At 58.8% G+C, this 27,916-nt stretch overlaps 1 protein-coding gene across 1 annotated transcript in view; it reads left to right on the forward strand.

Moving 5' to 3' along the window:
• Nucleotides 1–27,916, forward strand: part of SHANK2 (SH3 and multiple ankyrin repeat domains 2) — a 552,597-nt gene that overhangs the window by 248,145 nt on the left and 276,536 nt on the right. The window contains exons 11-13 of the mRNA XM_061161522.1: nt 947–1,262; nt 12,062–12,231; nt 18,589–18,702. Coding sequence (XP_061017505.1) covers nt 947–1,262; nt 12,062–12,231; nt 18,589–18,702 — 600 coding nt within the window. The remainder of the gene's footprint in view (nt 1–946; nt 1,263–12,061; nt 12,232–18,588; nt 18,703–27,916) is intronic.

A 27,916-nucleotide genomic window follows, 5' to 3' on the forward strand; every position in this document is an offset into this window, starting at 1 on the left:
AGGACCGTGTCCTCGTTCTGAGCCCCTGGCTGGGCTGACATCACAGGGCAAGGGGCTTGCCTCTGCTCTAGAACTTCATGAAAAGCGTGGCGAGGTGTGTCCACCGCATCCTATTCGACGCTTGCTGCCGAGTCCCGGTTTGATGGGTGGAGAAAGGAGCACGCTGGGGTTCAGGCAGATGGATTCCCACCAGGAGAGGCAGCGAGCCGCATGCACCTGCCCTGCCTGCTGTGACAGCCCCACAGACGGGGCGGCTCAAACACTCCCTGTCTCCAGGCCTGGAGGCTGGACTCCCAGACCGGGTGTAGGCGGGGCTGGTCCTCCTGAGGCCTCCCTGCTGGGCGTGCCGACGGTCGTCTCCTCCCCTCGTCCTCACAGGGCAGTCCCTCTGTCTGTCCGTGTCCTGACCTCCTCTTCTTACAAGGACCCCACTCCTGTGGGATTAGGGCCCCCCAGTGACCCCATTTACCTTAATCACCTCTTAAAAGACCCCGTCTCCAAAGACAGCCACATTCTGAGATGCTCGGGGTCAGGCCTCCAACATAGGGATTCGGGGGGACACGATCCAACCCCCAGTGCAGGTCGCGGCGAGGAGGAGGAGGAACTCCATGGCTGCCTTCGTGTCCACCCGTCCTTGCTGTGAGCCGGGGCAGCCAGTCCATCCACGGCCTCTGGGCTGCTGGAGGCGTGGGTGCCACATGGATGGAAGTGGGACCCGAGCCCCTTCCATCTCAAGCACTGGCTTGAGCCTCTGTGCAAGGGGGGTGCGCGCCCTGCCTCCACCCGTGTCTGCTTCTGTGTTGGGGCGAGCTCTGCACCCTCGGGGGCTCAGCACAGAGCTCGCAGCGTCCGTGTCCTGGGCAGCTGGTGGGGAGGGGGACGGGCACCCCTCCTGGATGACGGTGCCACGCGCGCTCACCCGCATCTCCCGCTCTCTCTGACCCAGTGCCCTTCCGAGAGGCCCCGGCGTACTCCAACCGCAGGCGGCGGCCCCCCAGCACGCTGGCCGCCCCCCGGCTCCTGCTGCGATCCAACAGTGACAACAACCTCAACGCCGGCGCGCCCGACTGGGCTGTCTGCGCGGCTGCCTCCCACCTCAGCCTCTCGCCCCAGCTGCTGCAGCAGACGCCCAGCAAGGCCGACGGGGCCGCCAAGACCCTCGGGAGCTACACCCCCGGGCCCCGCAGCCGGTCCCCCTCGCTCAACAGGCTGGGCGGAGCCGGCGAGGATGCCAAGAGGCCCCGGCAGCCCTGGCACGTCGGGTAAGGAGCGACCCGGGCGGTGGGGGGCACGGGAGGGGAGCGGGTCCAGGGGGACCGGGGAGAGGGACACCTCTGTGCTCAGGGCCCTGGATTCTGGACCTCGGGGCGCCGCCAGAGGTTGAGCAGGACGCCTGCTTGATTCCAACGCGGATGCTGAGAACGCGTGAAAGTCAGAGCCCCGCTCTGCCCCGGCTCACACTGCCCCCTGAGAGCAGTGACTGCACCTGGCAGAGAGGGTGCCCCCTGGGCTCCTGGGGCGGCTTGGGCTGCGGCGGGTGCCCGGGGCTGTTTCATTTCCTTGTGCGTCGGCTTCGGGGTCTTAAAAGTGAAGTGTGGATGGAGAAGGAACTAAGGGCACCGGCCCACTCTGGGCTGCGAGCTCCTCCAGGGGCCGTATGGGGGGTTTTTGTTTGGCATAGAGTTGATTTACAGCGTCGTGTTCGTGTCGGCCGTACCGCAGAGCGACTCAGTTATAGACACTCTTTCTGCATGTTCTTCTCCACTAACGTTCATCCCAGGAGATTGGGTGTAGGTCCCTGCGCTACTATGCTGTAGGACCTCGCTGTTCATCCGTTCTGTCTTCAAGTTCACTCCACGAGCCCCAGGTTCCCCCTCCACCCCGCCCCTGCCCCTGGCAACCACAGGTCCGTTCTGTGTCTGTGAGTCTGTTTCACAGGCAGGTTCACTGGTGCCGTATTTCAGGTTCCACGTGTAGGTGATACCGTACGGCGTCTGCCTGTCTGACCGACCCTGCTCGCTGTGATCATCTTTAGGTCCATCCAGGCTGCTGCAATGCAGGAGACCTTGGTTCGATTCCTGGGTCGGGAAGATCCCCTGGAGAAGGGAAAGGCTACCCCACTCCAGTATTCTGGCCTGGAGAATTCCATGGACTGTATAGTCCATGGGGTCATAAAGAGTCAGACAGGACTGAGCGATTTAGAAAAAAAAACAAAAATGGGTTGCTGCAGATGGCGTTATTTTGTTCTCTTTTATGACCGAGTCGTGTGTCGCGTGTGTGTACCGCACCCTCTTTATCTGTCCCTCTGTCGCTGGACACTTGGGTTTCTCCCCGGACCAGGCTTCAGCGTGCATGATCCTGAGCCTGGGTGAGCTCCCGCGTTCGTGGCCGAGGCGCCCTGGCAGAGCCGAGGGTGTGACGCGCCCCGGCCAGTGCAGTGACAGCCCTGCCTGGTCCCGATCTGTCTGCCCGTGAGGCAGGGGTGAGGACGGGGAGGGGGCGTCTCAGCAGACTCTGAAGCAGCCAGGGGCTGCAACCCCATTCCTGTCCCCTCTCTAGACGGGGAGATAAGGCCAGCAAAGGCCAGACCCGGCGTGAACAGCCCCCCCAGGCATCTCGCTGGGGCTCTGGGCTCTCCCCTGCTCCATCTCCCACGCCAGCCGGGGCGCTGCAGTCCCGCCCAGACCTCCAGCTCATGGGCACACCCGCCCCCTCCTCGCGCGGCCCCTGGCGTTTGTCTGTCCAGGCTGAGACCTCCGGGGGGTGGACTGCTGGCCAGGGCCTCAGTGCTAGTTGGAGCAGCGCTGTCTCTGACCTCTCACCCCCACCCCGCCACAGTGTCGCATGGACCCACGCTGCTCCACATGCCTTGCCTCACCCCGCTCGTTCTCCAGGGAAGACCCTGCGTCCCCATTTCCCAGGTTAGAGCACTGAGGCCGGGTCCTGGAGCCGCTGCAGGTCCTGAGACTCTGTCCTTCTTGAGCGCTGCCCTCGCCTTCGGTGGTCCCGGGAGAGCCGATGCACTGTGTGCTGGGCCTGGCTCCGTGGCTGGCGAGGGGCGAGTGCCCGCTTTGGTCCAGCCGTCTGCCCGGTGACCCGGTTCCCCGTCCCACCGCACACCGTTGAGTTGGGCTCGCCTAGCCTGCCTGTGGTGCCTCTAGCCAGCCGGCGTCCTTCCTGATGCCACACCCCCAGCTCCGATCAGGGATGTGGGGGAGGGGGACCAGGAGTCTGGGTGGAGGGGTCAGTGATCCAGGTGGTCCTGGGGGAAGGCCGATTGCTGTGACCAGGAGTCCAGGCTGTGGCTGTGCGGGTACGGGGAGCGCCTGCCTGTGGGGACCCCAGTTTCCTGGCCCCCCGGCGGGGTCCCAGCCTGCCCCCTGGGTGCCAGCACCCCCCAGGCGCACCTTGGCGCTGGGACCCATGCACACCTCCCCCCGCCGTCTCATCCTCAGACCCGGGAGCCCTCCTGGCTCTGGTCTAGATTCTCGCTCTGAGTCACCCCAGGGAGAAGCGCCAGGTTCCGGGAGCCGCTTAAAGCTGAATTAAAGGGTTCCCCTGAGGCCTCAAATTCCACTTCACACGGTTAGCTGGAATTATGGCTGTAATTTTAAAGAGAGTGGGTCCCCTTCCTCCAGGACGAAATCTAATAAGATCCTGAAGGCAGGGTGGCCGGGGACTTGGGAAAGCTGCAAAGGAAACGCTGCTGTGGAGAGAGGCCAGCATCTCGTGCTGCAGCGCCCCGTCGGGCTGTCCCTGAGGTCCGCGTGCGGGGTGCGTGTCCATGTGTGTGCGTGTGTGTGCGTGCGTGTGCCTGTGTGTGCGTGTGTGATGCACTTACGTCTCTGGGTGGAGAGAGGCCAGCATCTCGTGCTACAGCGCCCCATCGGGCTGTCCCTGAGGTCCGCGTGTGGGGTGCGTGTGCGTGTGTGTGCGTGTGTGTGTGTGCGCGCCCGTGTGCGTCCGTGTGTGTGCGCTGGTGTGTCTGTGTCTGTCTGTCACTGTGTGCGCGTGCGCTTGGGTGCCTGTGTTTGTATTTAGATGCACGTGTGTTTGTGTGTGTGCATTTTCCGGTACTTTTTATGTCCAAGCACGTACATGCGTGTGTGATGCACTTACGTCTCTGGGTGTGCCTCATGCGTGCCTCTGTGTGTTGGGTGTGGTGGTACGCACGTTTGCATGGACCGTGTGTGTGTTTGTGTCTGGGTGTGCATGCGTGTCTGTGTGTGTGCCTATGTGCACACGCGTGTGTGATGGTCACAGCCCCAGCCTGTCCTGAGTGCCCGCCGCGAGGCTTCCTGAGCATTCGCCCTGGACTCCTCCAGGGCCACGTACTTACACCTGGTGCATCCTCTTCGGCGACTATGAAATGAGGACCGTAACGCAGCGGCTCCCTGGCTGCTCCCAAGACGGAACACGTGACTGCGTGGCGGTCCTCGCATGTAACAAGCCCGCGGTCCACAGTGGCTGTAGCCGCGCTCAGCTCTGTGTCCACCTGGGGGTGGGGCTCCTGGCCCGGCGGTTCCTGTCGCCCAGCTGTGGTTGCCCCGGGAGAGAGAGGCTGCTGGGATGCGGGGCTCTCAGCGCTGATGCCAGCTGGCTGCCCGTCCCTGTCGGGGAGGGCTGTGGTCCCGGCCCAGCCCGCCCCACCCTCCCCGCCGATTCCCGTCCTTCTCTCCCCAGCCCGTCAGCGCCTGCCTGGCACCTGTCCATCTGTTCAGGACCACTCACTCATCCGTGACAGCCGCTGCATCCTGACAGGAGCCCGCGGGGAGCCTGCCCCCAGGACCCCCCTGTGCCAGTGGGAACCTGCCAGGCCCCCTGGCTCCTGGGGCCGCCAGGGTGATGGTGGCATTTGAGCCGCATGCAAGCTGTCTGCTTCCACACCTGTGCTCAGATGTGAAAGTGGCCACACACGCTGCCCCAGTGATGGAGGGCCTATGTGCGGGCACTGCGGTGCAGCCCCCGGGGGCTCGAGGGGGTGGCAACTCAGGGCCCAGCACTTTCCCGGGACAGACGGGGCCTCTGGACGGAGGACTCAGCTCCCAGCCTCAGGGTGGCCCAGGCACCCCCAGAGCGCTTTCTGTCTCTCGCAGAACCTGGAGGTGGGCTGGGGGCACTCCCCGGTAGTGGCGGGGAGAGCCCCGGGCCCCCACAGACCCCTCTGTCCCAGGGTCCTGCCTCAGTGGGTAGCCGCCAAATCGCTGGTCGTGTCCAGCTGTCTCCTTCCTGCCGTGTGACTTTAGGCTAGTCGCTTGGCCGTCCCGTGCCTTCGTCTTCTCGTGTGTCCAGAGGGTCTAATGGGCTCGTGACAAGGCTGAAGCTGAGTGTAGCAGCTGCCACGTATCAGGTCATGGCTCTCACTAAGTCATCCAGGAGCACGGGCTACTTCGTGTCCTCGTCGCCACGGACACCTTGAAGGACCCTCAGCCGCTGTGGGGCGGGCACCGGAAGGTCGTCCTGGTGACGGCGCGGCTTGGGCTAAGAGGAGGCGGAGCGCGGCAGATCAGTCGAGTCCCGAGCACCTGGGAGTCCCCTCTGGCTGCCCCCCTCCACACTCTCCCCTTGTTCTCTCGCTGCCCGCGGGAAGGCTGGCTACTCAGCACCCCCCGCAGGCACAGCCCTGGGTGCCCACTTGAGGCCCCGGAAGCCTCGACCAGGCGTGTGACAGGGGCCGCTGTGTGGCCAGAACCAGCATCAGGGCCAACCTCAGGTGCAGACGGCCTCCCCCGCCGTCCCAGCCCCCCTCACCCATCCCTGGGCCCCTGCGGCTCTGGCTGAGCCTCCCGGGCGGGGTCAGCCTCCCCCCGGAACCGCCCTCGAGGGCCAGCGGGCCCTGGTGCCAAGCAGAAGAGGGAGGAGCTGTCCAGAGCGGATGGGAGCCCGTGTCCCTGACGCCCCGGCCGGCGTCCTGCCTCACCTGGACGCTCTGCGCGCACCTGCCCGAGGCGCCCTCTAGTGGCGCCCGCTGGCATGGCCGGTCCAGGTCCCTGGGAACCAGCTTTGCCGGTGGCTCCATCATCACCCGCCCCCGGGCGTGGAGAGGAGTGGGACCCCTCCCAGCTGTCCTGTTCTCGGAGCAGCTCTTGATGCATTATTGCAAAGCCCGGGCCCTGGTCCTGAGGGCCGCCCTGGCCTCACCGGCCCCGGGGAGCGTGCGGGCCACCCTCCGGTCAAAGGAGCCGTTCCCAGGTGGGTTCGGCTCAGCAGAGAGGAAACCCGCTGCGTGCAGGCGGGTAGGCTCGCTGGCCGGGTCTCCCGCCCATGGGGAGACAGCAGCGCCCGCGGGCTGCACAGAGGGGCAGAGCCGGCCAGGCTCCCGCCGCCAGACAGACCCCGGCAGGGGCTCGGCCAAGTCCGCTTCGCACCCTACTGTTTCCTTCCCTAAATTAGGCTGTGTGGGCCAAGCAGGGCTTCCCGGAGATTCTGGGGTGGCAGGACCCTGCCCCGCCCTGCACACCCCTTCCAGGGGCTGTTCCCCCACTGCGCAGGTTGAGGGGTGAAGGGGCACCCTGGAGTCCTTCTGGAGCGCATCTCTGTTCATCTGCAGGTGGCCTCGCCCCGCTCCTGGGGACACGGGGACCGGAAGGGCAGAGCTGTGCACCCCAGGGCACGGGGGCCTGGCTTCCTCGGTGAGAACCACGGGGTGCTCCCTCCCTCGGCCAGGTGGACCCAGAAAAGGGGTGGGGACCCAGGCAGGGGTGAGCCAGGCTGTCCCCTGACCCCTCGCTGTGCCGCCTGACCCAGGCAGCTAGGGGCACGTCACCCACACATCGGGAGTAGGGGGTCCATGATGCGCTGGGCCCCTGGCCCCAGGGGAAGCATCGCCCCGGAGGAGCGGGTGCCTCCCGCCTGCTGGGGAATCGGGTCCGGGCGCCCACGGGCTGCCCTCACTTGTCACTTGGTCTCCCCTGCATGGCTGACACCCGGGGTTTGCTCTCAGCTGGGGGCACGAACGCACAGGAAGACTGGCCTGTGGTACAGAGGTGGATGCCCCAGAGCTGTCGTCGAGGACGGGGCGCCCCTAACAGAGTCCCCGGGAGTCAGAGCTCATGCAGGTCACCCTTCCTGGGGTGAGGGGGCCGCCCCCCAGGGTGGAGAGAGGAGCCAGCCAGGCGTCGGGGAGAGGCAGGGCATCCCAGGTGACCAGAGCAGACCGGAGGAAGCTTTAAGGGACGAGGCGCCTTCCAGACTGTTCCCATCCCACGGGGGCTCTAGGTGCCTGCCCCCTGCTGCCTGGAGCCGGGGTGGCTTTGGGGGTGCAAGCAGGCAGCACCCCAGTGCTGGTGGCCAGGGGCCCCTGGGGGTGTCAGGCAGCGGGCCCCAAGGTGGGCACACCTCTGACATCACAGCAGTTCCCGCTTCTCTGGAGTCCGTGAAAGCCTCCAATGTGCACGCGTGCCCCAGGTCACGGTGCCCCGGCCAGAAGGATGGGGCGTTCAGTCATTGTTCATTCCTGCAGCACTCCTCAGGACCGCGTGGGAAGGCCATGGAGTGTGGGGTATGGGCCCCAGGGCCGACCCAGAAGCCCAGCAGGGGCCAAGGTGCCCCGGGCCACGTGCGGGCTGAGGGCTTCAGCGCTTCTTCCCGGCCTGAAGGCGGAGAGGGAGGCGATGCTGACGGTACAAGGGGCGACGTGGGGTCTGAACTTGTATGCTTCAGACACACTGTCAGCAGGACAGGGCTTTGTGCTGGAAGCCACCCTCTGCCAGAGCCTCGCACTGGTAACCTCCAGCACCCTCTTGTCCCCCCATCCAGTGTGAGCCTGGAACCTGGGAGACACCCGATTTCTGGTAGATCCCAGCCCAGAGCGGGGAGCCTGCAGGCAGCCCTGGGATGTGTCAGCGAGCCAGGATGTGAGGTCAGGTCTATATCTCTGTGCCTAAGCCATTATTTATGGAGCCTCTGTTTTTTCACCTGTGAAATGGGGCTTTACAAGGCTCAGATTAGCCTGGAGTGGGAAGATGCTTCAGCATCTGTGTGGGACCACATGTCACTGCTGGTACCTAGAACCATGGGCGCACGCTGATCTTCGAGGATCAGTTTCTTCCTGTTCTTAAGCAAAAGTTTCCCGGGCTTGAACTGATGCTCCCAGGCTAGAGCCGTGTTTGCTTTGACTTTTCTGCCCAGTGACACATACTCTGGAGCCGGCTGAAACCAGCTGGCTGACACATGCATCTTATCACCCACTTTTCAGCTGAGGCAGAGTGGTAATGGCATGGGTGTTCACACGACACCTGTGCAGAGCGGTTCCTGCTGACTCACTCTCGGGTTCACCAGATCATCCTGTCTTACTAGATGGGGAAACTGAGACTTCCAGAGGTTAACTGACTTGTTCAGCATCTGATGGCAAGTGATCAGCTCGGCTCTGGCAGGGTTCTTTAGAAATTTGGATGGAAGAGTAGATAGGTGGTGTTTGTATAAGTGGTAAGAAGGATAGAGGATGGTAACTGATGGATGGATGAATGGTTGGATTCATGGTTGGTGGATGGGTGAGTTGATGGATGATGAGATGGATAGCTGGATGGATGGGTGGATAGTTGGATGGATGGATAGATGCGTGGGTGATTGGATGCCTGATGGATGGTTGGATGCATGGTGGATGGGGTGGGTTGATGGATGGATGAATGGATAGATGGATGATTGGATGTATGATGGATGGATAGATGGATACTTGGATATATGATGGATGGAATGGGTGGATGGATGGATGGGTGAGTTGATGGATGATGGGTGGATGGATAGAGGGATGGTTGGATGCATGATGGATGAAGTGAGTGGATGGATGGAAGGATGGATGGATGGATGGATGGATGCCTGATGGATGGGGTGGTTTGATGGATGGATGGTTGGATGGATAGATGGATGGCTGGATGCATGATGGATGGGGTGGGTGGATGGATAGATGGATGGATGGATAGATGGATGGTTGGATGTATGATGGATGGAGTGGTTGGATGAATGGATAGGTGAGTTGATGGATGATGGGTAGATGGATAGAGGGATGGTTGGATGCATGATGGATGGGGTCAGTGGATGGATGGATAGTTGGATGAATGATGGATAGGATGGATGGATGGATGGATGGATGGTTGGATGCGTGATGAATGGGATGGGTGGATGGATGGATAGGTGAGCTTATGGATGATAGATGGATGGGTGGATGGGTGGATGCCTGATGAATGGGGTGGGTGAATGGATGGATGGATGGACAGTCAGATGCAAGGGTGATATGATAACTGCTATTGAAGCTGCAGTGACAGAGCTGGTGGGGGCTGGGGTAGCGGGCTCCATCTGTGTTCCCTCGCATCCTCCCAGGAGCCCCACGCAGCAGACCCCACTCGGCCATTGCTCAGCGCCCGTGGCAGGTGCATCAGGGGAGATCCAAGCACTACTTTTGGAGGCCGGGGAGAGGAGGGTTTCTGAGCCTGGTGCGGGGTGTCCTCCTAGAGCCCCCACCCTCTGCTGACCCCAAGCCTCTTCCAAACCCTTGGATCTAGGTGGAGCGGCTCCAAGAGACACTTCCTGAGGAATTGAGTATCCTTGGTTCCCAGGACTTGGTTACCTTCCCTCTACACAGGAGCAGGAGAGGAGAGCCTGGTGCTGCTCAGCCCCTCATAGTGAAGGCGCAGTCTCCTGCCTTCCGTCCCAGCCCCAAGTCAGGCTGAGTTGAGGCAGGTTGAATGGATGGATCTGCATCCCAACAGGCAGGCAGGTGGGCCGTCCTCTCCGGAGAGAACTCTGAGTGTTCTGGCTTTTCCCGGGTTCTTTCCCACCGCAGGCAGGGGGCCTAGCTTGTCCTTCCTCTCAGTGAGTCAGCCGTCCTGCCAGCTGTCACCTCTGGACCAGAGGCGGTCACACAACCTGGCCCTTGCGGGCCTTGCTGCTCTGGGCTCCGGGGTGTTTGGGGTCAGTGACATCCGTGAGGAGGGAGCCTCCGACCCTCCGGGTGGATCTTTGCATCTAAGCGTCGATCTGTACCTGGTGGAGGAGGAGGAGGAAGCAGCCTGGAGCTGCCTGGTGCAAAGTTCACGGGCATCTCTTTCCAGGATGCTGTGACCTCCGTCTTGGTCAGAGAAGCCTGGCATGGGGGGGCAGGCAGAGGAAGGGGCATCCCTGGGGACAGAGGGTGTGCGGACACGGGGCTGCGGCTTGTCACTGCTCTGCCCTGAGCCTGGGTGAGCACCCGGCCAAGGTCACGCGCCTGCCCTCTGCTCCGGTGGTTTAGGGAGGGCTCTGGGCTTTGGGGTCTGGCTGGCAGAGCTGGCGGTCAGTCCCCCTCCTCTGACAAGCATAAATTATGGTGTCAAGCGAGCATGTCACATGTGTAGACATGGGCTCCCCTCCATGCCTAGCTCTCAAAGTCATGACCTTGAGCGAAAACATAAGAAGTGCAACAAAATACAGCACCGTCATGCTTCCGTGAATTCTTGCAAGTGAAAAACATCATGTGTTATTATTTATCAGGAATGCTGACGTGGGTAAAGCAAAGCCCAAAAGGAATCGGGGGGTTCACATTAAATCTCCAAAGTGAGTGGTCATGTCGTATTCTAGAAGCTTCCCTGCAAGCCTGTTTCACACCTTGCAGAAAGCTCAAGGTTCCGTCTGGGGGCTCCCAGGCCATGGTGTGTGTCGTCTGAATGGAGGAGCACGGTCAGGGGCCGCACCCTTCATGGTGATGAATTTGTGACACGGGTGGGCCGCTCCTGAGACTCAGATGTGGCTCCCCGATGTGGGACTCTGCCCCCAGGGTTATTAATCCTCCTCCTCCCTATCACGGGCGGGGTGCCCTCTTGGGAGGACGCCAGCCGGACATGAACGCTTTTCCAGGAAGCTTCGGAGCATCCTCCATAAATCCCTGCCCAGATTCATCCACGTGCGTGTGGCTCTTCTGAAGACCGCCCTCCCCCCGAAGGAGAGCTCAGTGTGACTCCTCAAGGTCACCGCTATGAGCGCGTGCTCTCCTCCCCTCCCAGGAGTCAGCCCTGGTCACCCGTCACTGTCACAAAGACGGGGCTGTCGTTACGGAAACCACTTTGCACGTTTCTCTGGGAGCTTGAGCTTCTCCCTCACTCACTCCGTCTCTCTCTCGTTCCACCACTGTGCCATTAAGTTAGGCATCCACTCTCAGTGTCAGGCCCAGAAGTTACTCTGGAAACACACGCTCTTTGTAAAATACTCACATAAAACAGGAACGCATTCAAGCCCCACTTGTGAAATGTCTCCGGGGCAGTCGGGCGGGGCCGCTTGCCCCGGGATGGTGAAATCTTGTGCCAGCGGGTTCTGGGTGATGCCTTGCCCAGCGTGGTTGGCACTTAGAGTGAGACGGGTGAGACGGCAGACACCCAGGGCCTGCCTCAGTTGCCGCTCCTCTGGAGTCTCTGTATGGAAAAATGCACGTGACATTTTCCACCGGAAGCATCTTTAGGTGTGCAGTTCAGTGGCGTGAATGTTCACGTTGTCGTGCACCCGTCCTCTCCATCCGTTCTAGAACTTGCTCCGAAGCCGAAACCCCGTCCCCTTTAAAGGCTCGCTTCCAGCCCCGCCCCCGCGCCCGTCCTGGTCATTGATCTGACTGCTCGGGTTGCCTGTCCTGGTGGAGTCAGGCGTTACCTGTCCTTCTGCGACTGGCTTCCCTTAAGCGGCGGAACGTCCTCAGGTTCCATTCATGGTGTCGCCTGTGACAGAATCTCCCTTTTTTTAAGTCTGAACAACATTCCACTGTGTGGATGGACCACATTTTGGGCCTCGGTTCATCCATCAGTGGACACTTGGGTCATCTTTTGAGAGTCACGCTGCCGTGCACGTGGTGTGCAGACATCTGTTCGAAACCCTTTTTTCACTCTTTACGTACCTTCCCAGAGGTGGGATTGCTGGAATTACCTGCGTCTTTTAACCACAAATGCGTCTTCACGTCTCCAGCCCCGTCTAGAACCCGGAGCTCCGCTGTGACTGCTTGGGGCTGGACGCTTGTCCTGAAGGGACGGGCCGCGGGTCTGCAGCGTCCCTGCCACGTCTCAGGCCGTGACCCCCTCTCTCTGTCCCCCCTTCCATGCCGCAGCCCAGCTTTCCCGCCAGGAGCCAACAAGGACACGCTCTCCGCCTTCGAGTACCCGGGGCCCAGACGGAAGCTGTACAGTGCGGTGCCTGGGAGGCTCTTCGTTGTCGTCAAGCCATACCAACCCCAGGTCGATGGCGAGATCCCCCTGCACCGTGGCGACAGGGTCAAAGGTCAGTGTCCACTCTGCTTCCGGGGCGGGGTCACCGGGGTGCCTTGGCCTCAGCTGACCCCCAGGGCATTGCTTCCGCAGGGCCCCCTGTGGAGACACAGAGTCCTGAGAGGGCGGAAAGGGGATTCGAGTGGTCCTTGCAGTGCGGCCTCGGCGACTCTCCTGTCCATCGGGAGGGTCGGCTTGTGCCCGCCTGGCGTGGGAGTCCACTGCAGAGACGGCAGGGGAGGGCCGGGCGAGGCGTCGACAGGGCCTCAGGGGTGGGTGGTGCGGGGATTGGGCCGAGCACGGGACAGATTCAGACACGTCCTGGGGCTCCGGGAAGGGCATCAGGAGACTGGTTCAGCCTGGGGGCCTGCGGCATTCCAAGGTGAGACGTAAGGATGCCCAAAGCATCCTGGGAAATGGAGGTGAAAAGCCTCATGCGTGCCAAGAGTCAGACTCTGTTTCCAGGGTCCTGGGGAGCCAGCGATGGTTTCCCAGGGAGAGGAGGTGTGTGAGGCCCTTAGGGAGAATTTTCTGTCCTGGAGGCCACAGATGGGAGGTGCAGGTGTCCACGTGGGGGCGGCTGAGCTCACCGGGGGAGCAGGAAAGGGCGCACCCCACCCCACCCGGATGCTGGAGGACAGGCTTCCAGAAGACGCGTGGCAGGCAGCAGAGTGTGCCCTTGCAGGCTCAGTCGGTCAAGTTCAACCCATCTGGCCTTGACCAGGCAGTGACCTGCTTCCTCCTCTGCCCGGTGCAGCCATCTGGCCAACATCACCTGGATTTATATGTTTCCGAGGACAGCTGGGCCCCGTTCTCCCTCTCAGCTCCTTCTGCTGGTCCAGATGCCTGCAAACTTGACCATCTGGTGGCATCAACAAGTCCCAGGGGCTCTGTTCATTTCATTCCCATCATTTTTTTTAACCTCGGGTCATTGCTATGAGTCTGTTTTCAAGTTCACTTGCTCTTTCTTTCGAAACGTCCTCGTCTCTGTTAAGTCCATCTTGTGAATTTTTCAGTTTCGGGAATAACATGTTTAAACTCTGCGGTTTCCATGCGTATTTTTTTCTTTTATAGTTTCTTTCTATTTGCTAAGCCTTTCTGTTGCTCTGTTGAGATTTTCACTCCTTTGGAAGCACGCGGTGTTTAACCCACCCAGCGAGGGTGGGTGTCGCCGCCCCTCTGAAATCCCCGTCTGTCGTCTCTCCTTGAGGGTCCGGGCGGGCTCGCCGGGTTTTCTCTCCTCTGGAGTATGGACCTCATCCTCTGGGGTCTTCATGTCCGGTAATCTTCTGTTGCGTTCTGGACATCAGGGTGTTAGGCGGTGGCGATGGCTTCAGTTCCTTCTCTTTCTCTCGTTGTGGAGGGTTGCCTGGGTGACAGCTCAGGTCCCCAACTTGAGCTGAGCTGCTCTGCATCTGCTCAGAGCCGTGGGGGTGCCAAGCTTGCCAGCCCCTCTCTGGCTCTCTCCCTGGTGGGGACACCTCCACTCGCTTCCAGCTGGCTGCATTCCTGGCTTCCTCATTCTGGTTCTGCAGCTGACTCAGAACACAGGTTTCTCTTCACGTGCCCCCCGACAGCCCTGCCCTGGACACCACCCTGAGTTCAGCCTACAAGCCGTGCAGAAGGGGCTTCTTTGTCCAGCTCCCCTCTCCTTTGTCCTCAGCGAGCATGCTGCCCACCAGGCCCGCCTACTTCTATCCACGTTCTACGGTAAAGAACCTGCCTGCCAGTGCAAGAGACGTAAGAGACAGGGGTTCGATCCCTGGGTCGGGAAGATCCCCTGGAGGAGGAAATGGCAGCCCACTCCAGCATTCTTGCTGGAGAACCCCTGGACAGAGGAGCCTGGCGGGCTGCAGTCCGTGGGGTCACACAGAGCCATACCCAACTGACTACACACACACGGGGTTTCTGGCTGCTTTCAGGGTGGGATTCGGCAGGGGGCCTTTGAGCTTGGAAGTCCCTGATTGTCTCTACATAGTTTAACACAACATTTTTGCTAACTTTTAAAGTATAAGCATTTAAACTACATGACTTGCTATGTGGAATTTTAATACCAGAGCCCATTGTGGGGTAGACTTTTTTTCCCCCTGCATGTGGGCTAATTTTCAGTTGACCCCACGAGAGCCCCCATCTGGCCAGCCCACCACCCACCCACAGGGCACAGCCTTTGCCGACTGGTTGGCTGGAGCCCAAGGAGGTGCCTGCCCATGGCTTCGTGCGGAGTGCAGATGGAAGGCAGCTAAAAGGCCCTTGCTGAGCACTTGGCCATCCCTGGACAAGAGCCTCCTGACGGCGGCATTAGTTCAGAAGGCTGCTACTGCCCGGGGAAGCGGTGGGGGGACATCTCTGTCACTGCCCCCAACTTGCAGGCCGAGGGAGGGGCGGGTGTGGAAAGTGCCCAGGAGCTCCCTTCCCGGGAGAGCTGGCGGCCACGGGGCGCCAGGAGCCGGAGACGCCCGGGTCCCGCGGGCCTCCTGCAGCTCTCACAGGGGGTCCGTCTGCTGTAGCCGTGACCCGCCCCCTGCCCCAACCCTCCTCCCAGGTGGAAGGCAGGCAGTGTTCCCTGGCCACGAGAGCCACCTCTAGGGGCAGCCACCATTCCGAGGAAGCCTGGAAGGGCAGGCCGCCGGGGCTCACTGTGTTGAGCAAGCTGTTGCCTGCTAACCCTTGGGCGGCGGCGATGCTAAAAATAACTGCACCTCTTCCTGGAGGAGTGACCCCTGAATCTGCAGTCAGCTGCCCAGGGGGCGGGGGTCTGGTGGCTCACCTGAAGGTAAAACGGGCCTGAATGGGCTGCTCTGTCTGCATGCACCCCCTCAGCCGGGGCCCCCAGATACAGGGCACTGGGTCTCCTGGCCCCGCCCAGCTCTGAAACCAGCTAGCCTGCAGCCCTGGGCTTTTACTCCCCATGGGTCCATCCCTCCACCTCGCTGTCCCCTCAGGACTGGGATTGGGGCCTGCAGCTGGCTGGCCTGGGAGGGGCCTGGGGAGCCCTCCCAGTGACCCAGGGGCCAGTCATGTCATGTCTGGGGGCCACATGTCCTTGTCCACATGTCAGAGGTGATAACAGAGGAGGAGATGCAGGTGGAGACTCATCGGTGCCTGCCGTTCGTCAGGCTCTCCGCTGGGGACAGCTCACGTTTTCCATGCAAACCTCCCAGCAGCTGTGGGCCACAGGCATCGGGTCCACAGGCTGCTGTAACAGCAGTCCCCAGACCGGGCAGACTCCTCGGGATTCATCGTGTCCAGTTGCAGGGTCCGGGTGGCAGGTGGGTGGGCCTGGGGTCCTGCTGACCACCCGAAGCTCTCATCTTATTCACATCTTTTCCACTCAGCCCTACGAGGCAGGTCTTAATGTTCCCAGCGGACATTGAGCCCGTGCCCCTGGGAAAGTGCACCCCAACATCTCTCTGAACTGAGGGGTGCCTGGGCACAGGGCACTGTCCTGCTCCTCCTGGTGATGATGGCTTGAAGTTCTGGGTGGTGTAGATGTCCATGCCTATCCGGGACTGGGTGCAGAATGCGGGCAGGCCTGGGGCTTGGGCTCTCTTAACCCAGAGGCCAGCCCCTCCCCTCAGTCGGGTCCTTCCTCAGTTACCAGGCAGGGTGGGCTGGGGTGGGAGTGGGGGCGTGTTAATTTTGCCAGCCTAATCCAGCGTGGGTGGTTATTATTGTTTTTCTGTTTACGAGGGAGGGTGCATGTCTTGGGGGGACAAGGCCGGGCCTGGGGTCAGCTTTTGGGGCGGAGGCTCCCCTGGCACCTTCTCCAGCCAGTTTTTTTCGGCCTCTGGGAGCTGGCTGACCAGTAAAGGACAGTGAAGACCATTGCTTCTCAGGTGTAACATGTTGACTTTTCAGTGACTTAAAACTAGAATTAATGTGTGAGCCCAACCCGGCTCCCTCTTTGCTGTACCAGGGGGGCCTGGCCTGTAGAGCCATTAAGCCCCTCCCCAGGGATGTGGGTGGACAGACCGCCCTGAGTGCAGGCCCACGGCAAGGCCAGATGAGCCAGAAGGGTCAGCTACTGGACTCACTGAGGGACAGAAGTGAGTCCCTCACTTAGCACACAGCCTGGTCCAGACGGGACCCCGCCCCGCCCCTCCACATGCCTCCTCCCTGCCTCCTGCCACTGTAGAGAGGACCCCCAGCTACCGTTGCTGAACCAGAGGCCCAGGACCAACCGGGGCCCTTTCTCCCTCCCTCGCCCACAGACTGTGGCTCCTCTATCCCCCGAGGTCACTGGGAAGGGTCCCCAAGCGGACCACATCCTCCCATGCATCTTCCCGCTCTCAAGTCAGCTGTCCACAGCCGGTCATTCTCTCCGCGATCTCGTGCCAACAGTCACGTCCAGAAGCGTGTTCTCGATACGGATTCTACATGGGTCTGGGTGTGTAGTCCCTGGAGGGGGTGGGAGGCAAGCCGGGGGGGGGGGGGGGGCGGTGCGCAGTGATGGCCCGAGGGCCCTGCTGTGAGGTTAGCATGTCCTTTTCACACCTGGGGCCGCTCTGAGCTGAGGAGCATTTTCCTGCTCCGACAAGTGGAGAAATTGAGGCAGGAGTTCCAGGAGCTGCCCGGGTGTCTCCCTGGACGGCCCCTCCTCCCCCAGACCCTCTAACACCTGCTCACAACTACCTACTAAGGCCTGCTAAGGCTCACACTACCTACTAAGGCTCACTACCAAGAAGGCAGGTGGGTGGGCGCCCTGGCAGGTCCCCGTCCTCCGCTGTCCATTCGGGGCAGCACTCCGAGATGACCCTCTTGCGTCCGAGCTGGGCCCCCCTGGTGTACATCAGCCGGGCTGTACCGAGCGTGAGACCAGCGTCGATTTTTGGAGAAAGTGGTCCAAGGGATTATGATCATCCTGGTCGGTGGGGAGCTTGCCCATCTCATTCGTTCCGGCCATTTCTTTGAATTATCAGGCAAGGACTTTTAAGGCTGATGTTCTCTGTGCCGTTGACCTTCAAAACTCATGGGTCCAGGCGTCCTTTATCTGGTCTTGGATTTTAAGATGAGGTCTGTGGTCCTGGTCCCTCCTCCACAGCCTTGGTGCCTGGGGCTCCCAGGTAATTTACAGAAGCTTCAGATGTGTAGAGACTATACTGACCTCCTGCGGCGCCGCCGTGCTCTGAGGGAGCCAGGGCGTTGTGGGGGGGCAGGGAGCACCCCCAGCCCAGCATCACCGGCCTAAGAGACAAAGACCTCCCCACCGAGTTCTTATCCCTGACAACCCAAACATTTGTCCAGGCAGTGCCTGGGCCCTCTTGTCTTTGGATTTGCATTGCTCACCGACGCTTGGCATCGGTCAAGTTGAAAAACAAATATGCTTCATCCCCGTCTGAGGCCCTTGCGCACCCAGCGCTGAGCCCAGGGAGGGGGAACCCAGCGCGCTCAGCCCTGCAGGCAGAGCAGCTGAGTCTCCCGCTGCCCTTGCCCCTTGCTTTCGCTGTGCACAGTGACGCCCGCCCTTCACGGGCTCCCGGCTGCTTGTCAGTCAGTCAGTTCAGTCGCTCACTCGTGTCCGACTCTTAGCAACCCCATGGGCTGCAGCACGCCAGGCTTCCCTGTCCATCACCAACTCCCAGAGCTTGCTCAAACTCATGTCTATCGAGTCAGTGATGCCATCCAACCATCTCATCCTCTGTCATCCCCTTCTCCTCCTGCCTTCGATCTTCCCCAGCATCAGGGTCTTTTCCAATGAGTCAGTTCTTCACATCAGGTGGTCAAAGTGCTGGAGTTTCAGCTTCAGCATCAGTCCTTCCGTTGGATATTCAGGACTTGTATATTGTCCCCTGCTGCTTGTAGCACCAACATAATCCGTGGGTTCTTTATTAATAAGCCAGCGAAGGCCCGAGACTGCCCATGTAGGGGCACCAGCCAGCCCGCTCCAAGCCCAGGTGGTGTCCTGCAGCCGCCAGGCAGGCTGCTTCTCCATCTCCTGCTGTGATTTCTGCTTCATCAGACTAACTTAGGACTTCCTGTGAGCCTAGACTCTTGCTCTCCAGCCCCCAGCTCGGGACCTCATGGTTCCTTCTCTTCATCGGGGTCGCCTGTGTCCCCACTCTGACCCTTGAAATAACTGATGATGAGGACTTGGAGGCTCCTAACCTCCCGTCTCAACTGGCACTGAAGGGACAGGACGCAGTGGTCACATGCCTGTGCTGCAAGATACAAGGACGCCGGGATGCCCAGCGCTTGCATCCTGGCACCCAGGCCTAACAGGCAGAGGGGGCTCAGAGGCTTCGCACTGCACCTTCCGAGGGACGCTTTGCCAGGCCCCTGGTCCCCCGCTGAAGGGGGCGTGGTCAGCCGTCAAATGGACCAGAGCCGCCCCCAAGCCCCGCCCACTAACCCCGCCCCTTTCCGTGTGCAGTGCTGAGCATCGGCGAAGGTGGCTTCTGGGAAGGCAGCTCCCGCGGCCACATCGGATGGTTCCCCGCTGAGTGTGTGGAGGAGGTCCACTGCAAGCCCCGGGACAGCCAGGCAGGTAAGCGGACCCCGCCCTCGTGGTCCACCTCTCCCGGGCCTGGGGTCGGTGTCGTTGGTGATGTCGAGTGCGCGACAGGTACGGCAGGTGCTCCGGCGAGGACATCTCTGACCCTCCGAGCGGCGGACGCCAACCGACCGGCCTTTGTTGGAGCCAGAAACCTGCGCGGCGGGGGAGGAGCAGCCGGGAAGCGTGTCGTTAAAACGGCGCTCAGTGCACTTGCCAGGAAACTTGGGACTATGCGTTCGAGCCTTTGGAAAAAGGCTTCCGGGGTTGATTAAATGCTTGGAACTATTCTATCGATCTCTCACGCCAACTTTCATAACAGGCAGCTTTGCGTTTCCCACCGGCTTATGCCAGGCCCTCCCTGAGGACAAGAGGTTTGATGTCTCAATGAAAACTGCTAGAAAGAGGTTGGTGCTCACCGAAGCAAGTCATTCCAGCCCCTCCCCAAACTCCCAGGTACAGCTCTGACACCCGCCCTGAATGTGGTTGCCAAAAGAATGAGTGGATTAAAATGCTCAGAGGGCTCCACTTATATAAAAGGGTGCTGAGAAAAAATAGATGAGCTGGAGCAGAGCAGTGGTTTCTTATAAGAGCCTGGTCAACGCATGCCCTGCCCACTTCTGATAGAATCCCAGTCTTGGGACGCCGCCCATGGCAGGACTGGCCACGTTTGCTTTGCAGCCAGTAGCTTTGCTGTGTCCGTGGGCAGTCTGGTGGCCCGTTCGAGGTTCCCAGTCCAGGTCTCGCTGGGCCAGTCTGACCGGGAAATTAGCTGTCCTGAACAGGCGAGCCCGGAAAAGCGGGATGTGTCTCTGGTCTGCTGTCATGGAGGGAGCCCAGCTGGTTCCTTTTCTGAGAATGTGATTCTATGAGCGTGTCGGTCTGTGCTAAGCTTCCTACAGTCCTGCTCAGGTTAAACCCAGAGGGGGATGGTCACCTTTGCCATCTTGTGGGGGTGTTAAGGTCAGAGCTGTCACTCACTCGACCCTGAAAGGAAAGACTGGTTGTGCTGAGCTAGATGGACCAGTGGTCAGCGGGCAGATGGGAGCGTGTTTTCATGGGTTTGGTGATGATATCCTGAGCCCCTGGTACAGGCTGGACTTCCTGACCCTTACAGTGCCCAGCACACACTGGCCCATACCTGTGCCCTCCTATGAGCAGCTGTCCAGCCTCTCTGGTCTGGGAAGGGCAAGGCCACGGCCCGTGAGCTTGACTCGCCTTTCCAGGTTGCTGGACACCTCGCCTCTCCCCTCCTGACCCGGAGGAAATCCAGCCCTCCTTCCCTCTCCCAGTTAACAGCTTCAGTGTCACTGGGTTCCTGCCCCCACGCTTCCACTGGAGACTCAGGCATGTTGGTGCCTGGTATTGCTGGCAATTTCACACCTGCACGGAAGAGCCCGGAGCGACCACGTGTGAGGGTCGTTTGGGCCTTCCTGCTCCCTGCGTCCTCCAGAAAATACCAGCTTCCTGGAGGGAGGGAGGGTTGTTGTTCAGTGGCTCAGTCGTGTCCAGTTCTTTGTGACCTCATGGACAGCGGCATGCCAGGCTCCCTGTCCTTCACTATCTCCTGGACACTGCTCAAATTCATGTTCGTAGAGTCAGTGATGCCATTCAGCCATCTCATCCTCTGTCGTCCCCTTCTCCTCCTGCCCTCAATCTTTCCCAGCATCAAGGTTTTTTCCAGTGAGTCAGCTCTTTGCATCAGGTGGCCAAAGTACTGGAGCTTCAGCTTCAGCATCAGTCCTTCCAATCCATGCTATATGTGGATAACCATGATAGTGTGTGATCTACACTATGGTTAAGGATCTCAGGAGCTGGACATGTTTTCCGTGAACGTGGTGGCTTCAAACACAAGTGTGATATCCTGTGGTTCTGGAGCTCAGGAGTGCGGTGGAAGGGAGGGTGGTCTCATGGTGGTGTCGGCTGGGCTGTGTTGCTTTGTGAGACCTCTGGGGACAGTCCGTTTATCTGCCCTTTCCAGGTTCTGGAGGCCACCGCATGCCTTGACTGGTGGTCCCCCCTCCGTCCTCAGACCCCCCAGTTATGGGCCAGGTCTCAGGCTGTTTGTCTCTGACCCTTGCTTTGCCTCCTTTTCTCCACTTTTCAGAACTCAGAGGAACCTGGTGGGCTACCCTCCGTGGGGTTGCAGAGAGTCAGACATGACTGAGTGACTTTCACTTTTCACTTCACTTAGGGTGGGGGAGTCCAGAGTGGCTCCTGTTGGGTTCTCTTTGCCTTTGGCTTTCTGAGATTGCGACTTAGCACCATCTTTTATAAAGGTGGTGACTTACATGCAGTAAAAATGCCCACGTAGTAGTAGAGTTCAGTGCGTTTGGACAAATGTGTACACCTGTGTCTCCAACTGCAGTCGAGAAAACATGTCCATTGCCCCCAAACGGTCTCTCTGGCTGCTTTCCTGTCACCTTCCTGCCAACCAGAGGCAACCCTGCTTCTGATTCTTTCACCGAACCAAACTTGGGTCCACTCACCCAACATGCAGTACAGTCAGCCTACTGACACTGGGTTGTGGTGAGGGAAAATGCAGTGTTTATTGCAAGGTGTCACAAAGCAAGGAGAAGGGGCAGCTCAAGTTCAAAGCCCCACGGGTGAGGGAGAGGGTTGTGGGGGGCGTGGCCGGCTCATGTGCAGTTCTCTGATTGGTTGGTGGTGAGCTAACAGCATGTTGTTTCTGGAATCTCAACCATCAACTTTATGGTTCCATTCACTCCAGGGTCTATGTGCTTGTAGGCAGCGTGCAGTTAACTTCTTCCGCCTGATGGGGGTTTTAGTATCTGCACAACAGCTCAAGAATGTGGCTCATAATATCATCTATAGCCCTTGAGGAGGAACTGAAGGTCCTTGACTTTGTTTTACAGCAAAACTATTATTATTCCGTCTGGCTTGACTGTTTCCCTTTGGTTTTGTATTTCTCTGAATTAAATTTGCGCTTTGGAACTTGGGGAAGGCCTGGGAACCTAAAGCTTTTCTACAAACAAGAGGCAAGGTACACGAGGGGTGGGGGTTCTGTCTCCAGCAAGTCCCCACAGGGTTCTGCTCAGTTGTAGCTTGCCACCAGAGATAGGTGTAGCCTGTGGTTGTTTCAGAGCTGGAACTTAGAGCACGTACTCCTGAGCGTGGCGTGTTTCACGCTGCTGAGTGCCATTGCAGGGGTGTAAGTTGGGGCTCTGTAAATGTTGTTGTCAGTGAGTGTTCCGTTGTATATTTATGCCCCAGGATGTTTATGCACGCTCTTGGTAATGGACGTTTGGGTTGCTTCTCAATCTGGGCTCATGACTGAAGATGCTACACACATTTTGTACAAGTCTTTCTCCAGATGTCTTTTCCTTTCTCTTGGGGAAGCACCTAGGGTCACGAGATATGAGTGTGTTTAATTTTATAAGAGACTGCCAAACAGTTGTCCAAACTACTGTGCCATCTTGTACTCCAGCCGGCCGTGTGTGAGCGTTCCAGTGGCTCCACTTCTCAGCAACATTTGATAACATCAGTCTAATTTCAGCCTTTCAGATGGGTGTGGAGAATATGTTACCATAGGTATAAGTTGTATTGTTCTGATGGCTAATGTTATTAAACACTACAAAGGTCCATATAGTCAAAGCTATGCTTTTTCCAGTAGTTATGTATGGATGGTGAGTTGGATCATAAAGAAGGCTGAGCAACAAAAAACTGATGCTTTCAAATTGCGGTGCTGAAGAAGACTCTTGGGAGTCCCTTGGACTGCAAGGAAATCAAACCAGTCAATCCTAAAGGACATCAACCCTGAATATTCATTGGAAGGACTGATGCTGAAGCTCCAATAGCTTCATCTGTTGAAAAGAGCCGACTTGTTGGAAAAGACCCTGATACTGAGAAAGATTAAAGGCAAAAAGGAGAAGGGGGCGGCAGAGGATGAGATGGTTAGATAGCCTCACCGAATCAGTGGACATGAATTTGAGCAAACTCTGGGCGATAGTGGAGGACAGAAGAGGCTGGTGTGCTGCAGTCCATGGGGTCTCAGAGTTGGACACGACCTAGTAACTGAGCAACATGTGCTTACTTACCTTATTTATAGCTTCTCTTGCCAAGTATCCACTCGGGTGTTCTGTCCATTTTCAGCTGGGCTCTTTATCTTGCCATCACCGGCTTGGAGGAGTCTTCTACCGATTCCGTGTATCAGTCCTTGATCAGGTATCTGTTGCAAGGACTTTTCCCAATCTGTGACTTAGCCTTTTTATTTTCCATGTCTGTTAACAAGTTAAAATTTAAAATTTTAAATAAAGTCCAATTTCTCCATTCTTTGCTTTCACAATTAGCACTTTTTATAGTGCCTGTTTTTTAAGGTTGAAAATTATGTTGCGTATACATAAAATCCAGGAGACGGGAGAAGGTATTTTTTAAATGTTTCCGTGCAGCAAGCTCCTTCTGCACAGAGTTGGCTGGCTTGAGCCCTGAGAAGCTTTCTCTTTGGTGTAGGACCACTTTTATATCTTTCTTCACTGGTGGTTCAGTGGTAAAGAATCCGCCTGCCAATGCAGGAGATGCAGGTCGGGAAGATCCCCTGGAGGAGGAAGTGGCAAACTGCTCCAGTATTCTTGCCTGGGAAATCCCACGGACAGAGGAGCCTGGTGGGCTACAGTCCCTGGGGTCACAAAGAGTCAGACATGACTGAGCGACTAAACAACAACAGTTTTGTACGTTTTAAAGCGAACATGTTGCTACAGATCTCACCCACGTGCACTAAACAACAGGTGAGTGTTTCAGGGAAGGAACAGCGCGATGGGGAACCCGACTCAAGGCACTTTTTGCCTGTGAGCAGGACCAACTGATTTCTCGTCACCTATTGACAAAGAGCAGAAGCCAAGGGTAGCCAAGGGCATACTGATACGGTGGCCTTGAGTCACTGGGTGGTTTGCTGGCATTTAATATCCACTTGGTTCTATGAAGAGTTTGGTGGTTAATTTCTCTAACAAGGGATGCACTTGCTCATCTTGACCTTGGTTCTGACTCCTTACTGTTTCCAGTAGACTTTTCTCTGTGGCATCTCGTCCGGGCTGGAGTAAGCAGGGCAGGAGCTAACCACCTACTTGAGCGCCCATGTCTCAGCACCAGGCTGGGTGGGGGTGGATCCTTTTAGACTTGTAACGCTCTCTGCTCCGGCATAGGCCTGCTTTCGGGCAGCCCCCTGTGGGGTTGCCCAGCGCGGGATCCTGATTAATCCCCACGTGCGTCCACCTGGAGTGAAGGGGACCTGGGGGGAGCCCCGGCTCCTTCTCAATCCCCCTGGCTCCTGGCTGGCTCCTCCCCCAGGGGAGCACGGTGGCTCTGTGTGGGTTTCTTCACCCAGGAAGGACTTGAAGCCTCCAGGTGATGCGTGTGCAGCATCGGAGGGGGAGCAGAGTTGTCTTCTTTCGATGCGGGAGAGACAGAGGTGGGTCCCGATTCATACAGATGCACCTGTTTGCACGCATCAGCCCAGAGTTGACAGCAAGGTGCCATGGGTAATGATGTTACGGTGCAGTGTGTGTGTGGAGGATGGCGATTTGGAGGACGTGGACAGTTAATTAGGTATATTAGGTAATTAGGTCTACAGAGTCAGTGCCCCGGTAGCCTTGATGGAGTGCCAACCCCTTCGATGCTCTGAGGGTACGAGGTACTCTGGACGGCGGGAGTGGATCCATATCGTGCTGGCTCCCCCCACCTCCCCCCAGCCCCTGTGGATCTTGGTCTAACCACCCCTCCCCCTTGCATTCCAGAGGTGGCTGAGGTGACCACAAGAGGACTGGCAGGCTCTGGGCTCCGTGAGGCGCCCCCCCTCTCCACCAGAGCTGTGATGAGGTGCAAAAAGCCGGTAGGAAAGAATCTGTGTCGTTAGCCTTGGCGTTGACAGGCTGCTCTTCATCCTAGCTCTGTTTCTGCTTCACAGTTACCCTGGTCCCACGGCCTCACCCCACTGCTGCAGACCCCTCAGAGTCCCCGCACCCTTAGGGGGTCACTTGGGCCATGGTGCAGACCCGTGGCCCAGGTTCTTCTCCAGGGTGGCGGGAGGCCCAGCCCATCAGGGGCTCCTCTGCTGACAGTGAGACCCCTGCTCTTTGACCCCCACCTGAAAGCTGGACAATCCCTGAGGCAGATGGGGTGTTTGAGCGTTTATTTCCTTGCTCCCAGTAAATGGAAGTCTAGCTCATCTCTGGTTTCAGCTGCCGTGACCTGGTGGGAATGATGCCAAGGCCACGGCTGGTCACTGTCAGTGAAGTTGCCCCGTGTGCCCTAGACCCACGTGATCCTGCCTGCAGAAGGCGTGAGATGGAGCCCCTGGAACCCCTAGACCCCTGGGACTGCTCTAGACCCCCAATGCCCTCCAGAGCCCTCCCTGTACCCCACTGCAGGCCCCAGGCCTGCCCCGGGCTCACCCCAAACTTTCAGTTGCCGTCTTAAAGCCTCCTCAAGTTTGAGGGTGGGATGGTGAGTGGATGTGGGGCCCAGCACCCCAGGCCCAGGTCCCCCCAGAGTCTGTCCTGGCACAGAAGCCCCCTCCTGCAGCAGCATGCCCTGAGGTCCTCCCTGCCGCCCCATCAGGCCCACAGCCTGGGCCCACCCTGGGATCTGGGCTGAGCCGGGCGGAAACCTTCTGCATGCCTGGCGGCTTTATTCTCCAGGCAGCTCATCTCTCAGCCTGGTCTTCAGCTGCCCTGGGCTCAGTCCTGCTCGGTCCACGTCCAGCAGAGAGGTTTTAATAGGAGATGGAGTCTTCCTGCCTCCGCGGCAAACATCCCAGGCCTGGCCTTGGTTAGGTTGACTTTGTGTCATCTGTAGTCCCGCACCCCGGAATCAGACGCTGTGGCTGGGGGGTGGGTATGATCGTGTGATGGGCCTGGGCAGGGCTGAGAGAGGGGAGTGTGCCCGGGCTGGTCGTGTGCTCCACCAGCCAAGGGGCTCCGCGTGCTGCAGCCGCGGCCACCCCTTCAGCTGAGAGGCCAGAGCCTCTGGGCTCTCTGACCAGGAGAGGAGGCCAAGCCGTGACCCACCTTCCCCCTGGGAGACGAGGCAGGAGCTGTCACCGCATCTCCCAGCAGGTCTGGGTGCAGCCACGGGGGCAGGGCCCAGCGCCGTCCCGCTTAAACAGACGTCCCGTTAGGAGCATGCGAACGGTCTGCAACATGCCACAGTGGGCACGGTCGGCTCCAAAATAGAATGTTTTTGTTATCTTTAGAACAATTAAAAATACAGGCAAATGACTCTATTAAAACAACTGTAATCCAAAATATTAATAAGCGACGAGAGAGCTGGCTTCCCGTTACTAGCTGTTCCCTAACGGAGCATGAAGCAAACATGGGGACTCATTGTCCTGGCTGCTAATGATCGTGTTTTTGTTAAACAACCATGGCAGAAGCACACAGCCTCCCCCCACCACCACCACCGCCCTCTTTCTTTTACGCCATTTTATTAAAATACACTTGGAGCCTCGCCGCCTGGGTGTGCGCGCCTTGACTCCAGGCAGCTGCTCTGTGTTTTAAATACCAGTTTCCACGCTCGGGCTCGCCCCCAAAATAGAGCTCTGGCAGGTCTGTCTGCTTCTGTCGGGAGGATTCAGTCCTTGGTGTCACCCTGGGACCCCTCTCCCCTCCCCGCGGCGGTGGTGGCCGGCCCTTGGTTACCGCGGCAACCTGCTGACCCGGGTACCAGCCCTGCCCTCCTCCTCCACGGCCCCTCCTGGCACCACAGCATGTGGTGTCTCCAGCTCTGTCCGCGGTCCCCTCGGCCTCCTGTGGTCCTTACTAGCCAGGCTTCTGGGGTTGGGGGGCAGGGGTCTCACCCGGGGTGGGCAACTCTTGCCCCCACCCTGGGCCTCCTGTGTGGATGGCCGTGGGCAGAGCAGGGCTGCTGTGACAAAATGCCGCAGACCAAGGGGGCTTAAACAGCAGCTGTTTATCTTCCTGAGTTCTGGAGGCGGGACTCCGAGGGCCAGGTGCAGGCAGGGCGGGCTCCTCCTGAGGGTCCTCTCCTCGGCGAGCCGGCGGCTGCCTTCTCCCCGTGTCCTCACGCGGCCTTCATGCCGGCACATTCCTGGTGTCTCCCCTCTGCTCACAAACACACCGATTCTGTTGGCTGAGGGTCCACAGTTATGACCTCATTTAACTCTAATTATCTCCTTAAAGATCCTATTTCCAAATGCAGTCATACTGAGGATTAGGGCTTCAACCTGTGAGCCTGGGGACATCGTTCAGTCTGTGATGGTGGTGAAGAGCCGTGCTCTGCTCCGCGTGGGACTCTGTACTTCCCCACTCCCCTTCTTGCTGTTCAGACCTGTCCCCGTGGGGCTGTCCCATTGTCTGAGTTTCAAGGACAGCACCTGTGCTGTCTTGTCTTGAGACTGTTACCTGCCCACGTTGCAGGCTGACCCACCAGCATTTGGAAACCTCTCAGGGCCAGGCCCAGGGCCGTCCTCTGCTCTGGGCCAGGTATAATCTGTGTACCTGGTGCCAGCCAAGGGGATGGAAGGAGCGGGCCTGTGAGTTAGTTTGTAAATATGATTTGTAAGGTGGGTTGACCGAGGTGTGTGACCCTTCCACGAGGGCAGAGAACCAGGAGGATACAAGTAGTTCATGGTGGCATTCCTCACACACGACGTGGGGTCTGAGATGGACCAAGTGCTGAGAAGGTCCTTCTGGGGTGGATGAGTAGATGAGGGAGGGGCAGTAAATGGACAGGTGGGTGAAAGTTTGAGTAAATGGATGGATGGGTGGAGGGACATGCGGGTGAAGGTTTGGGTGGTCAGGTGGATGGGTGAATGGATGACTGGCTGGATGGATGGGTGGGTAGGTGGATGGATGGAGAAATGGATGGATGGGTGGATGAATGGATGGATTGATAGATGGATGAGTGGATGTGTGGAGAGATTGGATAGATGGGTGAATGGACACATGGGTGAAGGTTTGGGTGGATGGGTGAATGGATGAGTGGGTGGGTGGATGTGTGGATGAATTGATGGATGTGTGGATGGATGGAGAGATGGATGGATGGGTGGATGAATGGATGGATTGGTGGATGAAAAGATGGATGGGTGGATGTGTGGAGAGATGGATGGATGGATGGGTGGATGTGTGGATGGAGAGATGGATGGATGGATGGGTAGATGTGTGGATGAATTGATGGATGGATGGGAGGATGGTGGACTTTGCGTGAGGATGGTATCGACCATTCTCCCTCTCAT

Source organism: Dama dama, chromosome 2 (genome assembly GCF_033118175.1).
Source record: "Dama dama isolate Ldn47 chromosome 2, ASM3311817v1, whole genome shotgun sequence".
In the NCBI taxonomy this organism is placed as follows: Eukaryota; Metazoa; Chordata; class Mammalia; order Artiodactyla; family Cervidae; genus Dama; species Dama dama.